This window comes from Chaetodon trifascialis, chromosome 12, assembly GCF_039877785.1.
Source record: "Chaetodon trifascialis isolate fChaTrf1 chromosome 12, fChaTrf1.hap1, whole genome shotgun sequence".
Lineage (NCBI taxonomy): Eukaryota > Metazoa > Chordata > Actinopteri > Chaetodontiformes > Chaetodontidae > Chaetodon > Chaetodon trifascialis.
In genome coordinates, this window is record NC_092067.1 from 16,372,900 (window position 1) to 16,400,128 (window position 27,229).

General features: G+C 43.3%; 1 protein-coding gene across 2 annotated transcripts in view; it reads left to right on the forward strand.

Annotated features, from left to right (window-relative positions):
• Positions 1-26,838, forward strand: part of igf2bp2a (insulin-like growth factor 2 mRNA binding protein 2a) — a 52,050-nt gene extending 25,212 nt beyond the window's left edge. The window contains exons 3-16 of one of the 2 annotated variants that reach the window (XM_070975515.1): positions 4,188-4,236; positions 6,284-6,335; positions 9,995-10,058; positions 11,291-11,584; positions 12,062-12,196; positions 15,561-15,683; positions 18,413-18,548; positions 20,246-20,383; positions 20,921-20,989; positions 21,745-21,867; positions 22,310-22,384; positions 22,597-22,728; positions 23,233-23,346; positions 23,818-26,838. In XM_070975515.1, the coding sequence (XP_070831616.1) occupies positions 4,188-4,236; positions 6,284-6,335; positions 9,995-10,058; positions 11,291-11,584; positions 12,062-12,196; positions 15,561-15,683; positions 18,413-18,548; positions 20,246-20,383; positions 20,921-20,989; positions 21,745-21,867; positions 22,310-22,384; positions 22,597-22,728; positions 23,233-23,346; positions 23,818-23,916 (1,603 nt within the window). In that variant the 3' untranslated portion in view covers positions 23,917-26,838. The remainder of the gene's footprint in view (positions 1-4,187; positions 4,237-6,283; positions 6,336-9,994; positions 10,059-11,290; positions 11,585-12,061; positions 12,197-15,560; positions 15,684-18,412; positions 18,549-20,245; positions 20,384-20,920; positions 20,990-21,744; positions 21,868-22,309; positions 22,385-22,596; positions 22,729-23,232; positions 23,347-23,817) is intronic. The other variant, XM_070975516.1, reaches the window with a different exon arrangement.
• The last annotated feature ends 391 nt before the right edge of the window (positions 26,839-27,229 follow it).

Below are 27,229 nucleotides of genomic sequence, written 5' to 3' on the forward strand. Positions count from 1 at the left end.
ACTGGAACACTCACTTTGCTATAATTCAAGATCAAGAACAGCAACAAATTCTCACATTTGAGAACCTCAAACCAGCACATTTTTTTTGCACTCTTTCCAGAAAAATGACTTCAACAGTGAACCTTTATCATAATAGTTGCTGCTTGATTTTCTGTCAGTCAACTGATAGATTATACAACTCGTCATTGCAGCTCTGTTCCTGATAGATCTTTAAGCTTAGAGGACAGTTCAGAGAACAAAACAAAGGAAAAACAGGTTTCAAAAGTTTAATTCCTCAGGTCTTGATGTTGATGAGCATATGTTGATCTTTAGGAACACTGCAAACCTCTGGCGAGGGGTGAATACCCTCTTTCTCACCCCTCTGTCCGCCCGCCCTCTCAGAGGTTAAAATTCCTCCGACTGCTCCGCATGCATGTGCGCATTAGTATGCATGCGTGTGCGCAGACACGGTGTCTTACCTCGTGCAGGTGGGTGCAGTAAATATTAGCTTTTCAAATGAACATGGCCACCCTCAGATATTTAAAGGCCGAAATTGAGAGGCTTTCTTTTTTCTCTTGGCAGGCTGCTCCAAACCAACAGCAGACAGCTTGGTTACATTCAACAAACATTAAGTAACCGTTGACTTCAGTCTGTATCTTCTACTGCAGTTCAGTTTGCACTTTGAGAAAGGAGGGGCTGAGGAAGGGCACTGGGTTCACCTTGAATGCAAACAAACAGATACTAGCTGATATACAACACCACTGGGTTGTTTCCTGATTTTAATGCGTGTGACCAGAGGACATACAGCTGATGTCCGCAGCTGGACGTAAACACTGTGGACAGGCAGTATATGTTGCAGGGTGGTATGTATTCCCGCCCTGGAGACAGACAGACAGCAGCGATCATACGGTCAGCCAGTGGCCGCAGGCACGCTGAAAATGAGACCTTGAAGAACTGTCCAGAGGCGCTGTCACTTTTTCCAAGTGATGTCCATTCTGGGAGCTTCCTCTGCATATTTCACAGTGACAGAGAATCGAGTGGCCTTTAAAACACGTGCAAGCTACACAGAAGGAAGCGAAAAAAGAAGCCTTGTTTGAATAGGAAAAGGGATCCACGTGCTGAAGCGATGTAAAGACACTGGGATAATGCTGATAAAGGAAGCTGACAGTTTACACACAGTTTACATCTGCTAATGTGCTTATTGACTTAAAACAGCACAAAGGACGGCGTCGCTGCGCTGCAGTTCAGCGTCATGTAGCCTAACATTACACCAAGGTTACAGTTGACAGATCAATTAGCAAAAACACAATAGAGAACCGGTCCCTCAGAACTCGCAGCCTATTGAAGCAGACGACACTGAATGAAAGGAGCTTTTAGTTTCCATATTCGGCAGCTCAGGGATGCCAGAGTTTGGGGCTGTTTTGAGGTCTGCAGTTGGCCTTAAACACTTTTCAGCTATTGGCTGCTTTCGGATGGCAGGAGGTTGTTTACTACGTTGAAGAAGGTGATGTGTTTTAGTGGTGCAGACTGATTTTTATCGGTTTACCCTTGTTTGGATACCGGTTGCCAAGAGAGATCTTTCATCGAGCCACTCGCTTTAAACCGCCGACAGTGACAGAAAGCTTGCAGGCCACCGTGTGGTCGCACACTCTGGGAATTGTCAGTTTTGTTTCTTTTTTGATTTATAGCTTTTGTGTCCGCCGTTACTTTTTTGTTGGAGGACGCGCATGAAAGAGGATAAACCAGACTTAACTCATTTTTCCAGTTCTTTTATTTCTGACAGTATTCACCTTTTAAAGTCAGTCAAATCATATTAAAGTCATTTTTATGTCAATGCGAACATTTTCCGTTCTGAAAGTCTTTAACAATAGCGCTTCAAGTCCAGATGAACGGGTGAGGAGAGGACAGGGATGTCCCAAATCTGCGTGGCGCTGCGTTTCTCCTCTTTTTTTTCCTCGAGCAGCACAATCAGAAAGAGTCATTCATTCATGTCCAGCTGCCAGCTCAGTCCTCTCGTCCTCTCCTCGCTGCTGGCAGGAAATTTTGCACCCAGGCGTGTTCGGAGAGAACGATGTAAAAGCTAGACGGAGGAAAGCTTTCCCCTCGTGGAGAATCCTCCTGAACATCTCTCGTTTTCGCCTTTCCTCCTCCTCTTCATGTACTCCGTTCCCTAATGCCTCCTAATTGTGCGCTGAAATGCTTCTTCCCCTCTGCTTTTTAGCTCAGCAGCTCTCATTGCGGCGCTGGACTCTCGCACGTTAATGCACTTGTTAACAGCTTGTGGTCACCGGGCGGTTTGTGTGGCTTCACTGTTTGAGTCGACACACTCACTGGAGGGTGGAAGGCTGCGATGGAAGCTCTGGACGTTTGCATCGTCTCTGACATGTTTTCATCAAAAACAAAAGCCGTGGTTAAAGCCCCATCTCAGGGTTTGATCACCTTTGCTGTTAATCACAAATCAAACTCAGACAGGCACAAACGGTCGCCAGGTTGACAGGCGAGGAAAAATAAAGACGAAAACCGAAACGAATGCGAATTGAACACAAGAGTGACACATTGTCAAGGAATAAATGAATACATTCTCAAGGAATAAATGAAAATCTTGTTTGTCGGTGGGTACGGGTGTTCTTTGTTTCTGTCCTTTGTTTGCTTTTCTAAACTTCTAACCAAAAGCACTCAGACTGCTTCTCACAGGATGGAGGACATTTGTCTTTGTGGCGCATGAGATGGATGAAATAAAAACATAAGCTTGATATCAGCAAAGCCATTTGATTCCTGCCACCTCACTCTTCAGTTGAGTATTTTTCATGGAAGATTTCAGCACTAGGTTTCCAAATCAATTTAATCTTCATCACATTTATCTGTGAATTGCGCGACTGCTGCCTGATTTCATTACTTCTTTTAGGGACCAATCTGAAATCTGAATCAATAAACGATGAATGATACAAATAGCTATTTTTCTGCCTCCATGCTGGCGACAGCTGTGGCTGGAGGCATCGCTTTCACAGGTTGTCCGTCCCATTTCCGTCAATGTGATATCTCAGGAAGGCCTTGAGGGAATGTCTTCAAATTTGGCACAAACATTCACTTGGAGTCAAGAATGAACTGATTAGAATTCGGTGGTCAAAGGTCACTGTGACCACACACATTTTTGCACATAACTCAAGAATTCATTCACTAATTACGACAAAATCTCACGCAAACATCTCACAGGATAAAACAACCAAGTGATGACATTTTACATCCAAAAGGTCAAAGGTCAGCTTCACTGTGATGTCATAATGTTCAGCAAAAGCACTTTTCTCTTCATTATTCAACACTGTAACTCAGGAACAGAAGCAGAGATTGTGACCATGTTTCACAGCTGGTCAGACACTGAACTGTTGACGCTAATCTTGGGCGTCCACCTTCAAACTGTGCTGATTGCGTAGATCTTCTGTGCTGCTGAGTTGAAGATGTGTGTGAAGCGTCCACGTTTTACAGTTTGCAGCTTCAGTGCAGCAACATCCATGTTTGAAGCACTGTAGTCCACCACAAGCTGGAAATGATTCACTGGAATTATACATGTCAATATAGGGATACCTTCATTCACCAAACAATACACTTAATACCTAAATTCAGTACATATATTATCTGAGTCTGGTCAGACATGGGTGTTGGTTGGCGGAGCGATGCAACCGCAAGGCAGTTATTCTAGCTTCCTGATACTCTCTAATCAAAGCGGTTTGGATTTATCAAATGATGCGTCATCATTCTGGTTTTCAGTCGAATCTGTTTCTTCATGTTTTTGCTGTCACTTCCATGTCTCACAGTGAGAGTAGTAGGAACGGCAGTCGTAGGAAGGTGTTACTGAAAATCATTAGCTGCCATCTACTATACATTCTCACCTACACACCTACGTTACTACACACTTCAGCAACGTTAAGGCAGTCGTTCTATTTGCGGTGCCGTCTAATGAGCTGTGGGTATTACAGAAAGTTGAGATGACGCAGACTGTTGACTTACAGTCACTGCGGCTCTGACTCCGCATTTCTGCCCTCATCGCCGAAGCGTCTTTGCTTCTCAGCTGTTGATGCGGCGAGTGTGTATAAGTTTCTGTAAACAACAACAGATGACTGTATCTCTCAAGTGTGTGTGAGTGTGCGTGCATGCGAGTGTGTGGTTCAGGTCTGTTAAATCCACTCCGTCTGTGTCTCTCATCTCTGCAGGAGTCGGAAGATCCAGATCCGGAACATTCCCCCTCATCTACAGTGGGAGGTCAGTTGTTTGTCTTTCTGTGTGTGTGTGTGTGTGTGTGTGTGTGTGTGTGTGTGTGTGTGTGTGTGTGTGTGTGTGAGACAGTGATGCCCACTTGAGGCACCAGGTAGCACATAAACCAGTCTCCCGCCAGTGAGTCACCAGCTTTTATACTGTGTTTCTCTGTAGACTGTGTGCACGCGCTTGTGTTTGTGTCTGTATCTGTGCTTACATCTACATGAGTGTTTGTTACTGCGCGGACGACACTGTGCCCGTGTGTGTCAACATCTGTGACCTTGCTGGGGTCCAAGTTGTTTTTCTCTGTGTGAGCGTCTCTGTCGTCATGCCTGCCAACTCTCCCATTTTTCCGGGTTTGCGCTGTGTCCGTTTATACAGGAGGTGTCCACACGCTCCAAGAGAACTCAGAAAAACTTCTCAGACTGTTGAGAAATGTAAAAAATATCAACAGTAATGGAGAAAATTTCAGCTACGGCTAAAAAATGTTGCCGTTCCCTTAACTTTACAATGAAACCAGACAAAGGTTCAGACCACACTTAAAAGCAGCTGCGTCCTCGCTGTCACCTGTCAGCTGTTTTCTCTTCAGAACTTCCATCTGGAAATTGTAAAACTTTCCACCTATTGACAGTTATATATTAATCGTCTCCTCATAACCGTTAATTGATAAAAAAGACATCTTTGCAATAGCTGAAAGAAACTTGGTACTTGCTATTTTGCACTCCATTAATTTGATGACAGTAGGTATGAGTTATTTTGCAGATAAAGATATTATGGAAGATGTTATTTGTTAATGATTGAACTATTCAGTGATATAAAATATAATTAAAATAAGCTCCACCTCGACTAGCTACAACCATCAACGTCAGCGCATCTGTAATACTTGTCCATTATCATCAATCAACGTTTGGAATATTACAGAATAAATTGCAGGTTTAATTTAAACTTCAAAACCCCAATCTGTAATTTAATAGTGAGTGATGCATCTGCAGCAACAGTCTGACTGTGACTTTGTGTGTTTCTCTGATCATATCTGAAACTCTCTGCCAGTTTAACAGCTCCGATCATTAACATCGCTCATGTAAACAACCTTTTAACAGCAAACAGAAAGCATTCACGATCTAAATGTAGTTTTGTGTATTCTCCGTGTATTAAGTCAAGAAACTTTATTGTCATTGCACTGCTTTGCAAGACATCAGCGCAGATAAATTATGATGGCACAAGCTGATAATAAAAGCAATATAAAAACAATATAAAAATACATGAAGAACAATATGAGAATAAAGCAGTACTCAAGGTGCAACCGGTATGAAAATAAACAATAAATAGTTAGCAGCATACAATCTCATTCAGTCAGTGGGGGGTTGTATTGTATTGTGCATGTGTACGTTTGTGTGTGTGCTGTAGTGAGTGTATGGGTGGGGGTGGGGTTGTCAGGCCACGTAAAACAATTTGACAGCTGTGGGCAAGAGGCTGTTTTTCAGTCTCGTGCCAGAGGCGAGTAGTTTGAAGGTGGTGGGCAGGGTGAGATGGGCCGTGGATGATGTTAGAGGCTCTGCCCTGACATGGGGCCTCGTAGATATCCTCAAGCTGTGTCCCAGTGATGCTTTGGCCGTTTGATGGTCAGGATACTCTCTACTGTGCACCAGTAACAGTCCACAAGTAGGTTCTGGGGCAGCCTGGCGCTCTTCAGCTTCCTCAGGAAGTGGAGGCGTTGCTGTGCCTTTCCGATGACAATAGAGATGCGTATGGCCCAGGAGACGCCCTCACACTGGACTAAGATCTGTGCTCCTTGTCTTGCTAAGGCCTGTGTTACAGCGAATTCCAACACATTTTACAGATTGTACCTTTAAAAAGGATTTACCAGAATTACTTTACATCCACAACTACTACTTTCAAAGTGAGTCAGGTTTCATCATGATGAACTTACACAGCCAGCCACATCAGGACCAGGAGCACCAGACCTGTGCGTGTGCATGTGTGTGTGTCTGTGTGTTTTTGCATCAGTGGCTGTAGTTTGCGTCTATAACTCACACTCTCATTTCTCCCCCAGGTTTTGGACGGCCTTCTAGCTCAGTATGGTACTGTAGAAAACGTGGAACAAGGTACAGAACTCTTCTCCTCTCCCCTGTTTGCTGCACGTCTCATCATCATCTGGCTCCAACTGTTCAATGCACATGTGTCTCTTTAGCAGCACACGCACGGAGACCTCCCAGTGAGTCAAGTCTCCCTGTGTGACTTGACTTCCTCATTACCATCGTCCCACACACCCCATTATCTAAACATAACCCATCTCTGCACATAAATCAGCCTTTATCATCCTGTCTGTCTGTCTGTCTGCGTGCGTCTTACAAGTTTGACCCACGGAGCGAAGCATTGGAATTACATGCAGCCTCTATAATAAGCACTGTGCATTGCCGTGGGTCCCCTTGGCCTCAGCGTATGGATTAAAGTGAGCAGACATGGCAGGCTTCCAGTAGTAATGCGTTCGTTGGTGTGTGCGTTTGTGCCTGTACGTGCTTGCGTGCGCATCTGTTTTGGGGAGGTGCATCGTGGTAAGGGGGGAGGACACTGTAGGCGCCTGTGGTGAGGCTTTTGCACTGTCTGATGGCGTATGTGTGTGTTTATGTGCAGAGCAGTCAGCACGAGAGCTATCCCTTGGAACTTTTGGCTGTCTACACACACACACACATGCACGAGTTGTAGAGGCACACACACGGGGAGACAAACTCACACACAAGCACACGGTGTCTCTCTAGCATCAAAACCAGCCAAGACAAACTACCACCCACTGTAGTCATGACAGGTGCTAAAAGAGAACCCAGAAGAAAAATTACTCCACTCAAGAATTTCCCAGACGCTGTCGTAAAACAGCCTGCTTCATCTGTACAGTACCAGACACCAGCGCAGCGTTTCCTTCTTCTTCTTCTGTCTTCGCTGTCCCTCGGTCCGGCGCTCCAAAAATCAGAGCTGCACAGTTACGCTGCCTGATCAAAGCTTCCAGAGAGGCAGCCAGCTCGTGTATCTGTCCCCATCGCCTTTGTCTCTGTCCCAGCTTCCTGTCACTTTTCTCTGCCTGCGTCCGTCCGTGCGCTCTGGTTACGGGGTGAGGTTTTGGAGGAGCCCCATGTTCTTGTGTGGCATGGTGAAGGCTGCCGGTGGCTGGGCGGGGCAGAGCTGGCTGTGAGCGCTGGGGCCGGGCACCATGCCAGGCTCTGCCCACTCGCCCTCTCTAAGCCAGCTGGGCGCTCTCGCTGCTTTTAACCCTTCCAAACCTGCTGTCCGCCACGCTTGGACAGTCTTCGTTTTCTGCGACAGAGACTTGCACTCATTTTAATTTTTGGTGATTGTCATTTTTTATTTGCTCATGTCTGATTAACTTGTCAGTTGAAATGGAGTTTATTAGCACATTTTTTCAGATATCTAAAGGAGCGGCTGTGAATGTTTTTTTCAGTCCTCGCAATCAAGGAGCAGTGGTTTCTTTGATTACTCATCTTTTTGATATTTGGCAGTTACACATTCGGAGACTCATCGCAGACAGATCAGATTGTCTTTTCTGACAGAGGTCTTAGTCGACCAGAAGGAAGACGTACTGTGTTTCTCTTTCTGTTTCTCTCACTATCACTTTCACTGTTGCTCTCTCCTCCTGAAGACACTCAGTTAGACTCTCCTCAAGATGACAAAGGTTATCCTGTCAGATGAAGCAAAATAGCAGAATGAGATAAAGCAGGTGAAGGATATGTGTGCTGTATACACAACACTTACATACAATTACTTTACACGCGATCCCTGAAAGCATTTAATAGGATGAGCAGGTGATACAGTTTTTCTGTGTTTTTTATTTCATATTTGTCCCTTAATTTACCATTTACTTTCATTACCAATTAATCTGGCAATTTGTTTCTTAATTAACTCATTGTTTGTTTGTTTGTTTGTTTGGTCTATAAAATGCCATTAAATTGCTAATTTCGTCCGAACAACTGTCCAAAACCCAAAGATATCACACTAGTTGGGAAAATGGCGAGATACAATAAGAACGCTACAATATTTTGCTCAATTAAAAGGAAATTTGCTTGTGTAAAAATATCCTTAATTTAAGTAAAAACTAGGTGAGTTAAAATGAATAAATAATTGTGTATTAACATGTTAACGTGTACACATCACACCACAGAGCCCCTATATCCAAACCAACAATATTTCCCTTTTCCCTAAAGATGGCGGTTTACAGCCTGTGAATACAACTGATTATCAATTGACTGCTTTCCTCACTGTAGCCCAGTGTGTCTCAACTCCGGTCCTCGGGCCCCACTGCCCTGTATGTTTTAAATGTTTCCTGCTCCAGCACACCTGATTCAAATGAGCGGCTCGTTATCAGGCCACTGCACAGCTTGATGACGAGCCGATCATTTGAATCAGGTGTGGCGGAGGAGGGGAACATCTAAAACATGCAGGGCAGTGGGGCCCGAGGACCGGAGTTGAGAAACACTGCTGCAGCCTCACTAGAATTACCCAGAAAACAGGACAAAACTTGCACAATTAAACAAAAAATGTCTGAAAATAAATAACACGAGCTGTGGACACCATGGAGGGTGGAAGAAACATTATTAAGGCACATAAATTGAACAGCCTGACATCACAGAATAAGACATCACCGAGGGGGACAACACAGACATGAATAAACAATCAAAACTTGACAACGGCTGCAGCCACAAACACATATATTCAGCAAAAAGGGAGATGCACAGTTTTTGTGTGTGTATTGCACACAGGAGCGCACACACACCTCTCCTCTGCACAGAGTTTGTTGTTGTACTCACCTGTCTGAACGACCTTATGTGAGTCCTTCTCAATCTGCTCTCAGTTCAACTTATTTGCTTGATCACTGTCAAAGTGTAAAATAAATCAGAAACAGCAGAAAGTCCTCAGACACCTCAGAAGTCACCGCTGGAGGATCCACCACGACCATCTTAGCATTTAGCATGTTAGCCAGACCCAGCATGCAACATTGTGGCTATGTCTGTGTCACCCAGTCTGCTTTGCCTATGCTGAGGTACAAAAATACTACATTTAACCCATAATGATAAAATTCCTTATTACATTGCATTGTTGCATTGAAAACTGCTTTCATGTGACTTTTGTTTTTACTCTTTACTCTTCAATTTTGCTTGAAAAATAATTAATTTATCATCAAACCTGTAGAAAATTAATTTTAACTAATCATCTCACTGTGAGTTAGTTTTGTCATTGCATGTGCTGAATCAAATCTGGGGGGCACTGTAAGGGGGGGACCCTTACAGTGCAGTCCTTTAAAGCATGTGTGGTCCCAGCGGGAATCAAACCCAGAACTGTAAGATAGAAGTCAGCTCTGCTCTGAGCAGCACAGGACCATAAATCTCCCCAAGATGGAGTGTGTGTGTTGTGCACTGCGTTGCACTTTATCACAGATTACTCGCTGTGTTTAGGCTGTCATGTCAGGCTTAATTCTGTTATTGTGCAAGTGGCAGAGAGGCTACAGTGTTTAGCAGCTTCAGTCAGTAGAGGCAGCAGTGGGGTCTGGAGGGAAGCCAGTGTGGTGATGGCTGTAATGGATTCACACAGACAAGTGGCTCTCTGGGTCACCACGGGAAGCTGGACACGTGTCTGACTCACCTATGGCAACAACAACAACAACAACAGAGACCTGCGATGTGTGTGTAAAAGTGGCTCGCACCTTTGTTGACTGTATCTCATGGTTTTGCTTTTCTCTCTCTGTCTCGTTTCACAGTGAACACTGATACAGAAACAGCAGTGGTGAATGTTACATACGCAACCAAGGAGGAAGCTAAAGTGTAAGCAGCACAAACAACCATGCAGCCAAGCTCCAAGAGCGAGGCTCGTGACATACTTTTCACCTGCATGTATGCACAGACCAGCAGCAGCAACACGAGCAGCACCGTTCACATACTTATCTGTGTACTTCACACATATATTCAGGGCCAGAGCAGAGTCACATCATGGTCAAAACCCAAATATCCTTCTGATTTTGCAGCAGGGCCAACAACTTCTATTAGAGCATAGTGTATACATTCACATTAAGCTGGCCATATGTAAAACTGTACCTTTCTCTCTCCATGTCAGCCCTCTGTCCGCACCTATCTGGCATTATTCTCACCCATAAAGTGAACTTTTTGAAAATGATCCCCAGAGTGACAGTGACAGAAGTCTATTCCTTTACTGTGCAGCAGTTCAAAAAGAGTTGAAAAGACAACCTTGTGCCTCCTCTAACATCGTCCGTGATCACCCAATTTAAATGTCAATACGGCCGATCGCGCAGCACTGCTGCTGTTAACTGTTTTATTCTGTCACAATCACAAAACAATGATCTGATCTGCACCTCTGGTGTTTCCAATGTGGCCAAATGAATGTTTCATACCTGTTGTACCCTAATAAAAACAGACAAAAAACAATATACGGACGTGAGATCAACGATCATGAGTTTGGCTGCATTAAAGCAGTACAGGTGTGAGCCGGCTGTGGCTCCGCTGGTGGAGCGGTCGTCCACTTATCAGCTCACTCAAGGTTCGCTCCCTGGCCTCGGGAGCAGTCTACATGTCGAAATATCCTCAGGCAAGATACTGACAACGGATACTGAACCCCAAATTGCCCCCGATGCATCGGTGTGTGTGTGCTGATGCTCATAATGAGCAGGTGGCCTAGCTACCGTAGCATGAGTGTGTTTGTGAATGGGTGAATGCAGGCTCAGTCCATTTACCGTTCTTTAAATCTTTCCACCACTGTTGTCATTTGTTCAGAGTCTGCTTCTGATGTTACTTCACTTACCTCCTTAATGAGGTAATGTCTCATCGCTAATTTCTGATGATGCACACAATCAATGCATGGAGGGAAAGCAGGAGATATGAGACAGCTTCATGAACTCATGTCGCTCTAAGCAAGTTGATCAAAGGCTGCCATTATTATTAAGATATTATTATTTCCTTGTATTGACAGTTGCAATTGATTATACTGACTGCTTTTATTGTTCTTGCCTCATACCTCCTCCTCCTGCTCCTCCACCCTCCAGAGCCATTGAGAAGTTAACAGGACACCAGTTCGACGACTACTCCTTCAAGGTGTCATATATTGCGGACATGGATGCAGCTCCGCCCGACCAGGCTCCCCCCCGCACGCGGCGCGGGGGTCGGTCGTCCCGGGACCAGGGCGCCTCTCAGCCCGGGCCCTCAGGAGAATTCTGTGCATCGCGCCCCAGACAGCACGACTTCCCCCTGCGCATGCTCGTGCCTACTCAGTTTGTGGGAGCCATCATTGGCAAGGAGGGCCTCACCATCAAGAATGTCACCAAACAGACACAGTCCAAGTGAGCTGCTGTCTCATGTTAGATCTCACCCGGTTCCTGTTCTGTTCATGCTTTATTAACTTCTCAGACAGCTCTGCTCTAATTTTGTTGAAGCTTGAATTAATTAGGCATTTTGGCACTGTATCCAGGCTTGCATTTGAAGACCAATTGTCTGAGATATGATGCACGATAGAACACAGTAAAAGCTTTATCTTATCAAATTTTGGAAATGAGCAGCGCAATTAATTCAGGTTTGAAAGATAACATGTTTCTGTTGCTTTATATTTTTCTTTTGTGAAAAATGCCAGAAATTTTTAAATAGTTTCTTCTCTTTTTAGTACCTCAATCTTCTTTCTTTGTGTTCTTTCGGTCTGTAAGACACAACATGTCAAACTTGAGCACGTCAATTTTACTTTCTTCTCTCGGCTTTGTCTCTGTCCTTCTCAATATTGAGTTCATCTCTCTGTCCTTCTGCCTGTCCGCCTCTGCCTCTCTCAGGGTGGACATTCATCGGAAGGAAAATGCAGGTGCAGCAGAAAAGCCCATCACCATCCACTCAACTCCCGAGGGCTGCTCCTCCGCCTGTCGCATGATCCTGGACATCATGCAGAAGGAAGCCAACGAGACCAAGACGTGAGTCTGCACTGCGACATATGCAAGCATTCATAGACATGCATGCACACTTACTTAGCCGTGCTCCTGCAGAGCATGTATACACTCCCTCAGGGAGATTAGCCATAATGTCTACAGAGCTGTAATCTTATCCTTTAACCTGCCTGCACACCTTTTAATCTCACTGTGCATTCTCTTGCTTGGACCACTAACACAGTAAACACAGTGCGCACGACACACTCACATAGGCTAACACGTGACCGCAGCTTAGCATTTAAGAAACGAGGCCAACATGTCTAATTGGGCTTGACACTTTTAACAAGATACCTTTTGCACCTTTTAAACTCTTTGAACCTCTGCTGGATCTGAGCATCAACACCAACCATTAACACATAATACCACTATTTATCTTTATTTATTTTCAAGTGTGTTGTGTGACTAGGGGGCTGCACTCACTCACATTGCCTCTGGCAGTGTGTGCACAACACTTGTTGTTTGGGATGTAAGAGCTCGATCCTACATTGCTGGATTCAGAAAAAAAAAAGCAAGATACGGTGGAAAACATCAAGCTGTGGTCTCCCATTGAACCAGAGAATATTTCAGGCTGCTGAGCATGCACGTGAAACTTAAAGCATTCGGCCCAAAACATTTTTCACTTCTAGCTGTAATAACATCACACTTTGCTTCCTGCTGATCTCCTGACTTCCAGAGGAAGCATGTTTTTATGACAACTGTCTTCTTCTTCTTCTTTTGTTTGCCAGGAAGAGTTTCAAGCCAGGTTTCACACCATTAAAGGAATAAATTGACATTTTGCCTATGACTGGAGGTGTAAACACTTTGCTGATTCACATTGTAATTAGTAAGCTTTACAGAAGCTAGCAGGTGTATTTTGTCACCTTTGGATCAAGTTTCCAGTCTTTATGTAAGCTAAGCTAATCAGCTGTATGGTTGTAACTTCATGTTTACCATGCAGACAAGCGAGTGGTGTTGATTTTGTCATCTAAATCTGAGCAAGAAAACCAATAAGCACATTACTCAAAATTTCTAAGCATTATTTAAAGTTGTAAATAAAGAAAATGGGTTCAAACAAGTTTGAAAGTGGGTCGAAGCTCTCAATGCCACCAATATTTTCCTCTAAATCAAAAACATTTGGGCAGCAAAGACCCACTTAACACAGCTCAAAACAGAAGTATTCATGTCTTCCAGCTCGCGTTCCTGTTGAGTCTGAATGCAATTGTTGATTTATTGAAAAGGGTCTGTCATATGATTGTGATGTAATGTCACGACAAGAATTCCGGCTGGTCTGATCCACTTCAATCTGTCAAAACAGCAATCCTCCCCTCAAAAGTCACAACAACATCCACACCCCCGCTGCATGTTGACTTAATAACACCACCCTGCCCTGCCTGGGTGCCACACCTGCACAAACGAACCTGTCACCTCAGATGCCCCACACCCTGTAATCTCACCAAGGAGGCCTAGTGACAACCCCAACCAGCTTGGCCTTTAGATTCACAGCACTGTCATCTCCCTTCACTGCCCCCACTGCTCAACCCAAACTGATTTCAGCAAAGATCAAAACTCACACATTATAACATGCCCCTCCCTGACACACACACATGCTGCCACAAAGTCTGCGACCCCACCCAAAAGAAACCCCTAGCATCTGGTTACCCTCCACCCCACCTCACCACACCACAACCTTAATTCATACATGTACCCCACAATTGTAGCACAGAAACGAAGTATAGATTATAGAGAAATTATACTGCTGTCCAACATCTTATTGCATCCATCCATCAACACACACTCATCTGCACACACACATACGTACATACATGCATACATGCACTATGTGTGTGTTGGTTTTTTTGCTTCATGTTATGGGTGTCTTATTTTCTAGTTATTTCCTCAAAGGTTCCAGGAGAAATCTATGGCATTTGTGGTTCTTATTCTTATTTAATTAGTTGAAAAACAAGTGATGGTTTCCAGATAAATTTCTCTGAAAGAATGCCTAAATTTATGCTAAAGAAATGTTTTGTTATAATTATTACTACTGAATCAATGAATGGATTATTGCATACATCTGCTTAATTTTCGCAATCAAATCTTTAATCCTTCAATGTCTTCAAAACAATTCAGAAATCACTTGCACACCCCCCTCATTTATGATATAATATTGGAGAAATAAGAACAAATATTAGTTAAATAGCTCATCTCGCCTCCTCCTCCTCCTCCTCCTCCTCCTCCTCCTCCTCCAGGCTTTTGAGACAAAGTTAAAGACATCGGGATTAAACAGCCATTTCAATTTGTACTCATCTGCACACAAAACATTTCAGGGTTTTATCGAGGCATTTCATGGAAAATTAACTCTCTTAAATCATCATAATCTGTACAGTACAAAAGAAAATGGGACTCACTTTCCACTTCAGCCAAATAACACAGCTTGCACTATCTATTTTCCTCCTGAATATTTTAATTCTACCAACCTCAATAGCAGGAGAAGAATACCAGAAGAATGTCAGCAAGATGTAACATTTGATTGAATGTGCACGTACAGTATGTCCTTAATTTTGTCTTTGACAAGCCACAGAATTACTAAAAGCTTTGTTCTTCAGAAATGTTAAACTGCATGTTTCTCTGTAGACAAATTAAACACTTTCGCATGTGCAGTTAAGCTGCCGTGTGCAGACTCTAAGAGGTTTTGCTCAGCAGTTAATTCCAATCAATTAATCGGAAGTGTAGGCCTACAAATTGACCGCTGTCACCATTTTATCCATAATTACTGCAAAATTACATGGTTCTTTCCAGGAAAACCCTAAGAGGAATTAAACTAAATAAGAGGAAGGAATTTATCAGTTTATTTTATTATAATGACAAAAGAGATATAATTTAAATTTTAGAAATGCAAAAAAATCTCAAGTGTTAGTGTTTTCACTTGCTTAGACCACATTATTAAAAGGTTGTTTAATTCAGTTTTCACCTGTGATTAGCTGAAGCATTTTCTGAGCTTATTGCAGCAGTAGCTTGTTTATTGTAAACTTCAGGGAGCACCAGAAGTTTTGGGTTTCCACTGATACAAACTGGATCAAAATACAAGATGGGTCAGAACTGGGTATTTTTCAGTGAAAATGTGTAAAAACCAAAAAAGGAACCATCAAGTACTTATCTCCAAATAAAGGGGTCATTTCTTAACATTGTGCCTTGTGCTTACAGCAGCACTTCCAGCTGGGCAGTTATCCACATTCCTGTTCATCCCCATCCCACCGTAATATTCCTCACGCCGCATCAGTGACACTGAGCAGAACTTATCTTCTATCATTTCGGCCTAACCTGAGTTTGTGTGTGTGTGTGTGTGTGTGTGTGTGCGTGTGTGTGTTTGCAGGTCGGAGGAGGTCACTCTCAAAATCCTCGCCCACAACAGCCTTGTGGGCCGGCTGATTGGGAAGGAAGGCCGCAACCTGAAGAAGATTGAGGAGGAGACAGGGACCAAGATTACCATCTCCTCGTAAGTCGCTGCTCCCGCCTTCCTTCTTCCAAACAAACACACACCAGAGGATTTGAACACTATGACGTAATCACTTGTATGACTGTGGAACGGAACAGCAACAATTACCTCCAAAGACGATGACCAAATTTAACCCAATGCCCAAATAACAGGCAGTGATTCCAACATCTTGGCGCCACACCTTTCTCCACCCGTCCTCATTAGCCTCCCAGCATGTGGTTTCACTTAACTGAGTTGTTAGAGAACAAATGGGAAGAGTTGATTACAGCTCCTTCACTCCAGAACATGATATTAGAGAGGTGGTGGTTACACCCCATTTAACGAACCATGCTCGCCAACCTTTGTTCATTTAGGGCTAATGAATTGCTCTGTCTGCGTGAGCTCTGAGGACGTAATGAGCCTTGAGGATGAGAGGAGGGAGGTGCAGAGACAAGGGAGAGGGTCCTTTTGAGAAGAGGCAAACAGTGCATTCAATACTGATGCTTCTGTGAAATCCTTTCAGAGTGTCCTCCACATCCACCGTCACCGATGACAGAATGGATTGGTTCTGCTTCAGAGGCCTAAAGTTTGTATAGTTTCTACAGCTTCCAGGCTAACTGCTTCATGGAGCTTATTTGATTTGTGTATTTTAATACATGTACAGCTCAGCTGATGTATCAGCCTCATGCAAAGGCGATAAAACAAACATTTGTTAACAGGGAACAGAGATTATGGACCCCATGAAAGAATATATAGAAGAGTTTAATATAGTATATTCCATAATAGTATTAACATCATAATTTCAACCACCAACATTTCCTGATGTCTTACTTAAACACTGAGCAGGTTTGCACATACCAATTACACATACTAATGCTAGAATTTTGTATAAGGTATACTGTAATATAGTAATATAATATCTGAGGAACTATTGTATGTAGTTCAGTGTCTTTGTGATTCTTTCATGTAATTTCATCATTATAATTTCGGCTAAATAAACAAAACGTTACGACTGTAAGAATATTGTAAGTGTACTTACAATAAGTAAAATCAAAACACCAGTGATATTATTGTAGTGTCGCATGGTTGCGACTAGCTTCAACATTCAGCCAGGATGTGTTCACAAAACGCTAACGTAGCTTTGTGGCTTCCCATGGACACGACATGGGCACTTGTTTTTTGGGGGGTTAATTAAATAGCTGCCCCTTATTCCCCCTCTGAGCCCTTGTCTGCTTGTCCTCCTGTCTCTGTGTCCATGATTTTGATGCCTGCGTGATACACACATAAATTGTCAACTACTGTCCTCCACTCCTGACTCGCGAACGCAACTAGGTAGGACTGAACCACTCAAGGTTTGTACTGAGGGGTGTCTCATGGCAGGCATCATCCAGGTAGGATGATTTAAACAAAAAAGGTATTGGACAAACACGCCATCATTTTACTTACGAAATTACAAAACGTTAAAATATGATATAAGGGGCCCTATATGATGTTCTCGAATAAATCATGTTCTATGTTTACATAGTATTTTTGAGAAACCCCCGTGAACTCAGGACGCTTGGAATCATCCGAGCTTTCCTCTTTGTAATGGCGGCCGTACTTATTAAGACTACAAATAAGCTATAGAGCAGCAAAGTCAGTGTTTTGAATGAATGAATGTGAGAAGAGCTGTTTTTCACTTATATTTTTCTTTTCTTTCTTTTTTTTTTAACCGAACTGAAGTTAATTTTAGTTTCATTTCAGACGGGCTGAGTCGTGATTTGGCTGTTTCACTGAATGATAAGATCAAGCTAAATATCTTGCTGCAGTGTTTTTCCCTACAGTAATGTCTTCTTCTACAGCAGTTCTTCTCCGAATAATTTCTCGACACTATTTTGATATTCACATCTTGACCTTCAGAGGTACAAACTAGCTGTTAAATGTGGCACGCCACCAGTAATTGTTGGTAATTAGGAGTTTCCGACTTGTAAATAGCGCTCACGTCAGCATCCAAGTCATTAATTACGACTGAGAAAGTCAGATTTTTCTCTTATGCTCTGATACTGCCCACTAAATTACACGGAAGTGTTTGGAAATCAAGGAAACAAAGATGTCTCACGGCAGCCAACGTCCATGTAATTAAACCCAAATTTAATGGAGACAGTGTTACACTTTAATGCACTCTATTTTCAACCTGCACACAACCAACTCTGTAATCAGCCAGCTTGAGCTGTCAGCTGGTGTGAATGCAAAAAAGTCGTCAACATGAAAATTTTTCCATCTCTACCTTCCATCCCATATGATGTGACTCAAACCCTATCCAGCTGCTTCATGGGAAATGTAGGAACCATTGTTTTTATCCAAACCAAGGAACTTCAAGACAGACTATCCTGGCCTCTGCTTTTGACCATTATTATCATCATCATTACTATTATTATTATTATTATTAATCTGTATTCTGTGTCCTCCAACTGTCTGGAAAGGCAGAACTAAATTGTTAGCTAAGTTAGATAAACACAAAGACAGGAAATGCAATTAAAATCAGCTCAGCCACCAAGACTTTCGAGGAAAATATGTGACCAGAATGCTCACAAGAAAGAGTACACCTGTTCTCTGTGTTTATAGTTTCATTTACATATACTGGTGTGTGTGTGTGTGTGTGTGTGTGTGTGTGTGTGTGTGTGTGTGTGTGTGTGTGTGTGTGTGTGTGTGTGTGTGTGGGTGTGTGTGTGTGTGTGTGTGTGTGTGTGTGTGTGTCATCCCCCATACAGGTTACAAGATTTAACCATTTACAACCCTGAGAGGACCATCACGGTTAAGGGCAGCTTGGAGGCGGTTTGCAGAGCCGAGGCAGAGATCATGAAGAAACTGAGGGAAGCCTACGAGAATGACATTGCTGCTATAAACGTAAGCTGAGCTGAAAGGTTACCGTCTGCAGGCTTCTTCAACATCCCAGTGTGTGTGTGTGTGTGTGTCTGTGTGTGTGGTTATGATCTCAGGTTGACTCACACAGACTGACAGGTGAACAGCGAAGACGAGTGATGATATACAGCAGGATAACATTGCCTCTCCATTCAGTATGTCACCACCAGCATTCGTAATGCGTGTGTTGTCTGCTTGGTAAATGGATAACAGTAAACGATCAAGGAATAGCTCATCAGTGAGTAGGTTGTTTGAGCACAGCGTGTCTGCGTACGTGTGTGTGTGTCTGTTTCACAGAGCCTCTGACTCACGCTCACTTCCCCGCTGTGTGGGTCTGTGTTCCTGCTGTAACACACTGCGTTTCCCAGCATCCATCTGATATCTGTAGGCCGCTCTCTCTCACCCAGCTCCTCTTTCACACTGCCCCCGATGACATCACCAGTGCTGCAGGACAGAGAGGTCAACCTCAGAGGAAGAGAGATAGTGATGATATCACAAGCTGCACCCTCCCCATTGCATTGCAGTAATGCAGGGAGAGATGCTGGTAAAGTGATCGCATTCGCCGTGATGCAGCCCGTCATGATGAGCAACAGCTGCTTGTGGAGGGATTGCGAATCAGTATCTGCTCTTTCTTTGCTACGTCCACACGAGCTGCCATTGTCTCCTTTGTTTTGACTGTCCAAATATTGGCTCAGGAATCATCATCAAGAAGTATCACGCAGCATGCGGTTAAACTGTGCTGGCTGGTGAGAGCAGTTCTGGCACCTGTCGGCCTGAATGTTGAGTCTACAGCAAGCGGTGAGGGCCATCTAGCGTGACACTGTGGATATTACACAAAGCTCTCAGGGAACAAGGAAGTGAAAGGAGACCGCGTGTCTCTGCACGGCCATGAAACCAGAATAGCTGACTTGGCTTTGAGGGAGAAATGTTGTTGTCTTGCCATTACAGCAGCAAACTGTGCTGTGAAAACCACACACCTCTAGGAACATGGGCTAAAAAAAAACAGCCCTGTCTTCAGCCTGGTGACAATGCATTTTTCTAATAGCCCCGTGGGTTTTTAAATGGTTTATGTAGCTAAAGGAGGAGAATTGTCTCAACCCTGACTGGAACACTTGAAAATACTGAATCACTGGACAGCTGCGACTAGCACAAATATAAGTAACACTTTGATGGAATGCAGTTAGTGGTAAGAAAGGAGCAGTTCATGCAACAAGGGCTGCAACTAACTGTTATTTTGATTATCAGTTAATCTGCACATGATGATCCTAAAAAATGTCTCTTACTATTTCCCAGAGTGCAAACTGACATCTTCAAATGTCTTGTTTTATCCGAACAACAGTCGAAACCCAAATGCATTCAAACACATATTTGAGAAACTGGAACAAAAATACTGTTTATTATTTTAACTGATTAATGCTTTAAAAGATTACTCGATTGTTGTGATGGTTGCTATTGATGGTTATTGCTTATTTAAAAAATCAGGTAAAAGTGTACTTACGTAGCAGGGGTCATTTGTTTCTCTTTGCCTCTTATGAGCGGGAGATTTTCTAAACCTGCAGACATGAAAGTTAAAATGTGTATAAACTGATCGTGAAAATCGATTGAAAAATAAAAAATGATGGGCCACAATTAAGTTAGTTTTCAAATCGCGACATAAAATCTGCCTCTCTTCTTCTGCACAGCAACAGGCTAATCTGATCCCAGGCTTGAACCTGAACGCTCTGGGCATCTTCTCCTCTGGTCTGCCGGTGCTGCCCCCTGCTGCTGGACCACGAGGTGCAGTGCCCCCTGTGGCACCAGCAGGATACAACCCATTCTTAGTGAGTATGCTGCTTTTCTTTTAACAGACTACCTCTGCACACAACCATAAAAGGTGCAGAAAAAGGATAAAAAAATGCTTCTTTTAGAATGACTTTACTACTGTCCATCGTACTCGCCCAGTGCAGCCATGCGCAGCCCCAGCAGGGATTAGTTTGACTTGATAAAGCCATTTGCTTCCAACGCATGGTAAACCAGGTTCCCCCTGAAGTGCTTTTTCAAAAAACAATACGGTGTTGACTCAGGTCTTCCTGCATGATGTTGTGCACAGTCTGGAGCGACCAGAATTCCCCCATCTTCTCCAGAGATGAGTCAGTTCGTCTGTAAAACAAAGTCTCCACTCATTGCCTGACGAGGTCGAGCCAAAGCGTGTGAGACAGAGTGCGAGAATGTATTTGCGTGCTTCGTAGTCAAGAAAGTTAGTGGGTGATTCACTGTGAGTTTATGCCCGAAATTCCCCCGAATAAGAGCTTGAGTGCGTGCATGTGTCTGTGTGTTTGTGTGCCATCTGATCGGTCTGCTTGTCACTTCACTTTCAGAGTCACTCTTCACATCTCAGTGGCCTGTACGGGGTTCCTCCAGCAAGTGCCATCACCCACCAGCACTCAGTATGTTCCCCTAAGATCTGCACTATAGCCAATGTTGCCTTGGTGATCAGAGACTTAACCACAAAACAATTTGCTTTTTGTGTGTGGTGCTAGATAACTATTTAGATATTTGAGGGCATTTAAAACCATGTTTTTTGCACTCAAGAAGCTTAAGAAAAGCCTCACACCTTGGTTTTCTGAGCCATTTGCGCTGAGGAGAGTCTCTCTTTGCAAGTGATGTATGGCTTTTATGACTGGCACAGTGTAACGAAAAAGAGGGAGATATGAGCCTAACGGAGAGGAGACATAACTGTCAGACCATGCCAACCTCCCAGTCAGCGTCTATGTTGAAGAGTGAGTCTGGCATTCCTGCGTACCATCACCCAGTCACCAGAACACCACAAATATTTCTGGAAGGGGACTTTTCAGCCCAGAGTTGTCCTGTGGCTCGTAAAAATTCACTTCATAAACCTCGAGTGCATGAGTGTTACCATGCTAAGACAAACGAAAACACAGGGCAACCATCGGCCTTAATAGGAAATATTCCGTTGAGTCTCAGCCAGCGTGGCATGTTTACCCAAAGAGAAAGAGAGCTCAATTTAGCTTTCGTTTTTTCGGCTGCTCTGCAAGCATCTGATGAGTTCAATCTAAATTTTTGCAACTATTTAAAGCAGTTTTGAATTTTTTTTCCCTCTGCCACCATCTGTAGGAGAGTTGAGGAAAATGTAGTGAGATTTATTTTTCTGTGGTCTCTTTTTTTTTTTTCTTCTTCTCAGCAACAGGCTCAAGAGCAGGAGGTTGTCTACCTCTTTATTCCAACTCAGGCAGTCGGGGCCCTGATCGGCAAGAAGGGCCAGCACATCAAACAACTCGCCCACTTCGCTGGAGCCTCCATCAAGGTGGGTCTGTCAGCGGCAGCGGAGTGCTGGCTTCAGTTAGGAGGGCCGGAGAGGTGGTCGAGCCGCGTCGGGTTGAGTCCAAACAGGAGTTAAACCTACATCGCATTTTTTTAAAGCGTCACATCGAACGAGCTGGCATGAGGTCGGCTGAGTCAGCAGCGCTTCACGGACCACTGCTGAGGATGTTAGTTATTTATGGTGACAAACAAACCAAAAAAAATAAAAATAATGGAGATGACTAATGAGCCGAGCATTTCAGCGCCTCGAGCCCCGTCTGGAGACGCGGGACAGCTGGTGGATCCTCGTAACGTAATCAAAGGCGTTTCATGTGTAGGAATTTGCAGATGATTCAGTGGTTGCATGCGCTGAATGACCAAGAGATCACCTGCTCCTGGCCATGTTTTCTCCTAATTTATATCCATAACATGTGTGTGTGTGTCAGATTGCCCCAGCTGAGAACCCAAATGTTACTGAGAGGATGGTTATCATTACTGGAACCCCAGAGGCTCAGTTTAAGGTAAAAACACTATGAATTTGTGAATTAATATCATGTAAACTTGGATAATTCCATGCTGAAATATGCAGCCTTTTCAAGATACAGCTGCTATTTAAAATTCATTAATAGACTTTCAAAAATTTTGCTGTGCATTACAGTCAACAGCAGTGGGTCACTGTGTGTCTCCATTTTCCCCAGTCTCTCCTTGCCTCATTCCCTCCTCTTTATTCCAGGCCCAAGGTCGGATATATGGGAAACTGAAAGAGGAGAACTTCTTCACAGCGAAGGAGGAGGTCAAACTGGAGACGCACATCAAGGTTCCCTCAACTGCAGCTGGCAGGGTCATCGGCAAAGGCGGCAAGACGGTGAGGTGACGCTTAAGCTGAACTGAATCGTGGTTAGAAAAAACTAGATAAAATGTCGCATTCACTTTTGTTACTTTGACTTTGTGAATTTTTACTGCACGTTTGAGGAATAAAAAAAGTATTTTTTGCAATTTTGAGCCCCATAATTGTCAGAATTAGTCCACATGTAACAGCAAAGGGGAGCGAGCTGTTTTTGTTCAGCTTATTTTATTTTTTCTTTTCCACTTCACACTCAGACTGTGGTGTGAACTACAACATCTTTAACAATAAAGTCTTTGCTGAGAAGGTGGTTCCGCTGCGATTTATATTTACATAAGAACATTTTTACACAGTTATCAGTCAGGGCTCCCCGCAGCAGTGATTGCTGTACATCAGATAGCACCTTGCATCATAGGGTGTTTCACTTTACCATAATTTGATACTCTGTCTGTCAGTGTGTTTCGTAAGTGAGGCTGGAGGTGAAATTCAAAGCCAGGTGATGATCTCTGGAGTCTGTTTTTCCAGGTAAACGAGCTCCAGAACCTCACGAGTGCAGAGGTCATCGTACCGCGGGACCAAACTCCAGACGAGAACGACGAGGTCTTTGTGAAAATCAGTGGGCATTTCTTTGCCAGCCAGGTACGCAAGAAAGGTCTAAGGCCCTAACACGGGTTATTATTATCATTATTGGTAGTAGTAGTAGTAGTAGAATTAAGGCATGCAGAGAAAGTGACAGCTTTGAAGGTCACCCAGCTAGTTACAGCTAGACTTACTGTTGGAACATTTGTACTTGATGATACAGAAAATAATCATTTCTGATTGGCTGTTTCACCCACTTTCAGCACAGGCACTGCTTTTCTTTAAGCTGAATTATAATACAGATGTTTTGAATTCTCACAGTGGTTTTATTCATTATAAACTATTAATAATTCTGTACTGTTTTACTGTAAATATAACAATTATTGGACAAAATAATCCCAACTCCACTTACTGTGCTAGATTTTCTTCATCAGCCATGTTCAGTCATGGAGATGCTATGGATGTGTACATATGGACATGTCGTCAAGTATCAATTAACGCCTCATCCTGCGTGTGATGTCTCTCCAACAGACTGCACAGAGGAAGATCCGGGAGATCATTCAGCAGGTCAAACAGCAGGAACAGAAGCACCAGCAGGGCGCCGCTGTGTCACCGCACCACTCCAAGTGACCAGTGGGGCGGCTGCAGCGGGCGCCAGCCAATGAATGTAGCCCTCCCAAATGGACAGAGACCTACCCAGACAAAGGCCAAGGCCAAGGGGGACATGCAGGGCAGACCAGCAGCACCAATCAAAACCAAAGAACTTCACTAGGGGGGACACAAGTGAGAGCCAAAGGCTGAGGGCATTGTGTGCACTGCCAGCCCTGTGAGAGCAGATAGAGTGGGAGAAACCGTACTGATATAATAAAAAGACCAAAAAAATCTAAAAGAAAGGAGGAAACTGTTGTCTTCACAGTTAAAAAGGTAAACAGGAAATAGTATGTCGCCCTGCATAATGTTATCTCTTAAGTTGGACTAACATAGGCCTAACAAACGGATAAAGCAACTGTATTAACACGAGCGTATACGAGGCATTGTGATTGATATTTTGGGTTAGAACGAGAACGAGTGACAATGGACACCTTCTCTCACATGAGTTTGAGATGATATTCAGATTAAATATCCTTAGCAGTATTAATACAGAGTAGAAAAGTATATTGATACACACTGAGAGTATGCACTGTTGGTTTTTTCTATCAAAATGGCAGTACGACTCGGTGCAGTTTTCAAGATTTTGCTTGTTCCAGAGATTGATTGGGCTGTGACGGCCACATAAAGCGGTTTCCTTTGTTTTGTTCACATTAATAGGCCACTGAAATCAAAAAGAAAACCCCTATAAGTCAATATGGTGAATGGTTCTGAGTCTTTGTAACAAGCCTGTGTGTGTGCCAACGCAAAAGATAACTTCCCTTCGAAATGTCTCTCACCGTTCATACCTGATGCGACACGCGTTTTGTTTTTTCTTCCTTTTCCGCTAATTTCTCATCACTCTCTCTCATCTGGCATCTTTTTTTTTTAATAGGATAAAAAATATTTGTTGTCAAGAAACACTTTTTTTCTGTAGCCTTTTGATAACATTGAACTGACTGCCACTTTCGCTCAACAGAGGTTAAACGCAACAGAGGGATTTATTTGATTGTTTTTTGACCAGTAAACTGGTGTCACTCTCCCATGCTGTACAGTAGACCATATCTACATTCATGCTTGTTGTCCTGATATTAAAAAAAAATGTCTCTAAAGGCATTCTCCTCGACGATCAGAGATAAAATTGACGTCTTAAAAAATATTTAATTGGTGCACCTTTGCTTGTTAACAGGCGACCCGTCATTTTGAATGTGCGCCACCACACGCTTCACCTTAAGAGGACGTCCGGACGGCCAGCGCAGGCTGAGAGCTGAGGGCCCCGGAGGCGACGTGTGGGTGGGAGGGTGCAGACTCACGGTGTGTGGAGTGGCAGCGAGGAGAAGTCTGGGGGTCGTAGAGGGTGGGTAGGGGTGGGGTGGGGGGGGCACTGTATGACCTGTGGTGCACACACAACCGCAAACGTGACCGCAGCCCGCGTTTGGCTTTAACCCTCTCTTGTCAGGGAGCTTTCTAAAATGGCACGACCGCTGTGAATGTACGATATGCAGCCTTTTTTTAAAGAATTATCACCCCTGCCGTGTCCAGCAGGCCGGGCCAGAGGCACAGACACACAGATTGTCATTCTCACTCTCGCTCTTAAACTTTTCTTTCTCCGTTTGGGAGTTGTTTTGGCGAGCTGGTCGGCCGCTCCGGGAGCGCGCTGGACACGCAGGTCCCGGGGCCCCTTTGTGCTTTACTTTGGAGACTGTGGAAGCTTGTTGCCTTAATTTGTCACCTGTCAGACATCACCCATCAGCTTCATCTTCCAGACGCAAGGTTATTGCCAATACGCACAGCTTCCTCCGTGTGTGTATGTGTGTGTGCGCGCGCGTGTGTGCATGTGTGTGTGTATATATATATAAAAAGAGAGAGTAATATTTATGAATCTATTTTTTTCCTATTTTGTGATGAGAGCTATTGATAAGAAACAAAAAGAAAACAAAGTCCTTTTCTTTTTTCCTCAGTGGGACACTGCCATATTGTTTTGAAGGGAAGTGTTTATTTTCTTGAAAACTAGACTATGAATAATAATATAAATAAAAACCTGAAAAAATAGGAGAACAGTAAAGTGAACCACCGCGTTAACTTTGGTCAGGATGTGAACAGTGCGCATGTCAGTATTGTGATCTACCTCAGGCTTCAGGGTACCTCAGTCCAATCTTTCATTTCCCCTTTTTCCACATTTTGTATGCCTTGTTAACTGATCATTTTGAGCGTTTTTAATTTTCTTTTTTAATGAAAACAAAAAAAAGAACAAGAGAAAAGATCTACAGTAATCTCTAAACTCTTCAGGTCCAGCCGACTAGTGAAACTTTGTAAACTGTAGTCACCTCTGTTGGACTGTCTCTGCCTGGACGCCATACAACCTCTTGATGAGACACGTCAAAGGATTTCCAAGTTGATTTACCTTTTTTTTTTTACTTTTTCTTTTCTTTTTTTTTTGCTAGAAAGGAACGAAGAGCAGGATTTAGAGGGTACATACCTGCCCGAAGTGGTTCTGAATGTGGATGTTGTGTACTGATTTCACCATCAAAGAAAGATTAAAAAAAAAAAAAAGAGATACAAGTCAATTGATAGAAACATGAACTAACCAACTGTACCTCCTGTTTTTCCCAACTGTACCTCCAGGTTTTTTTTAGACTTTTAAAAAAACAATGAAGTTTATTCACTTGTGGAAAAAAAAAATGAATTTTATAACAACCCAATTCAATCTTACCAGCTCTGTTTGATACTCTGGGGTTGATTTGAAGAAAACACGAAGCTGCAAAAATACACTGACAGGACTCTTGAACACGGTGTAAAACCCTAGTCTTCTGTGTAGAATGTAGAACAACTCTAGTCGTTGAGATGTCACTGTGTACGACAAGATAACTGTATATCTGTAAACATGTACAATAGAGTCACGCATCGTTTTATGTCTCTCCATAACACTTACCAGTCTGCACCTGCGTTGTGAGAGATGAGAGGGGTTTAGAGCGTCACAGCTTCCGTCAAAACTGACCTCTAAATGGTTTTCTCGTCAATCTACAGAATTGTTTTTGTTGTTGTGCTGTACATTTCAGAATTACCTCTCAGAATCCAAGGCTGACTTTAGTTACTAAAACAGATGTAGGGCAAAAAGAATTAAATAAATGAATGGTATAGTGAAAGTTAGTGTTTGTCTTTGGACTTCTTTTAACTGTCAAGAGCTGATTTTGTTTTGACTTTTTGGAGGGCAGACTTTTGTCATCAGATGAGGTGGATCTTTCTTTCTTTTTTTTTGTCCCAGTGAACACAGACTAGCAGTGCTAAAATAAAACATAAAAGGTCTATCAAAACT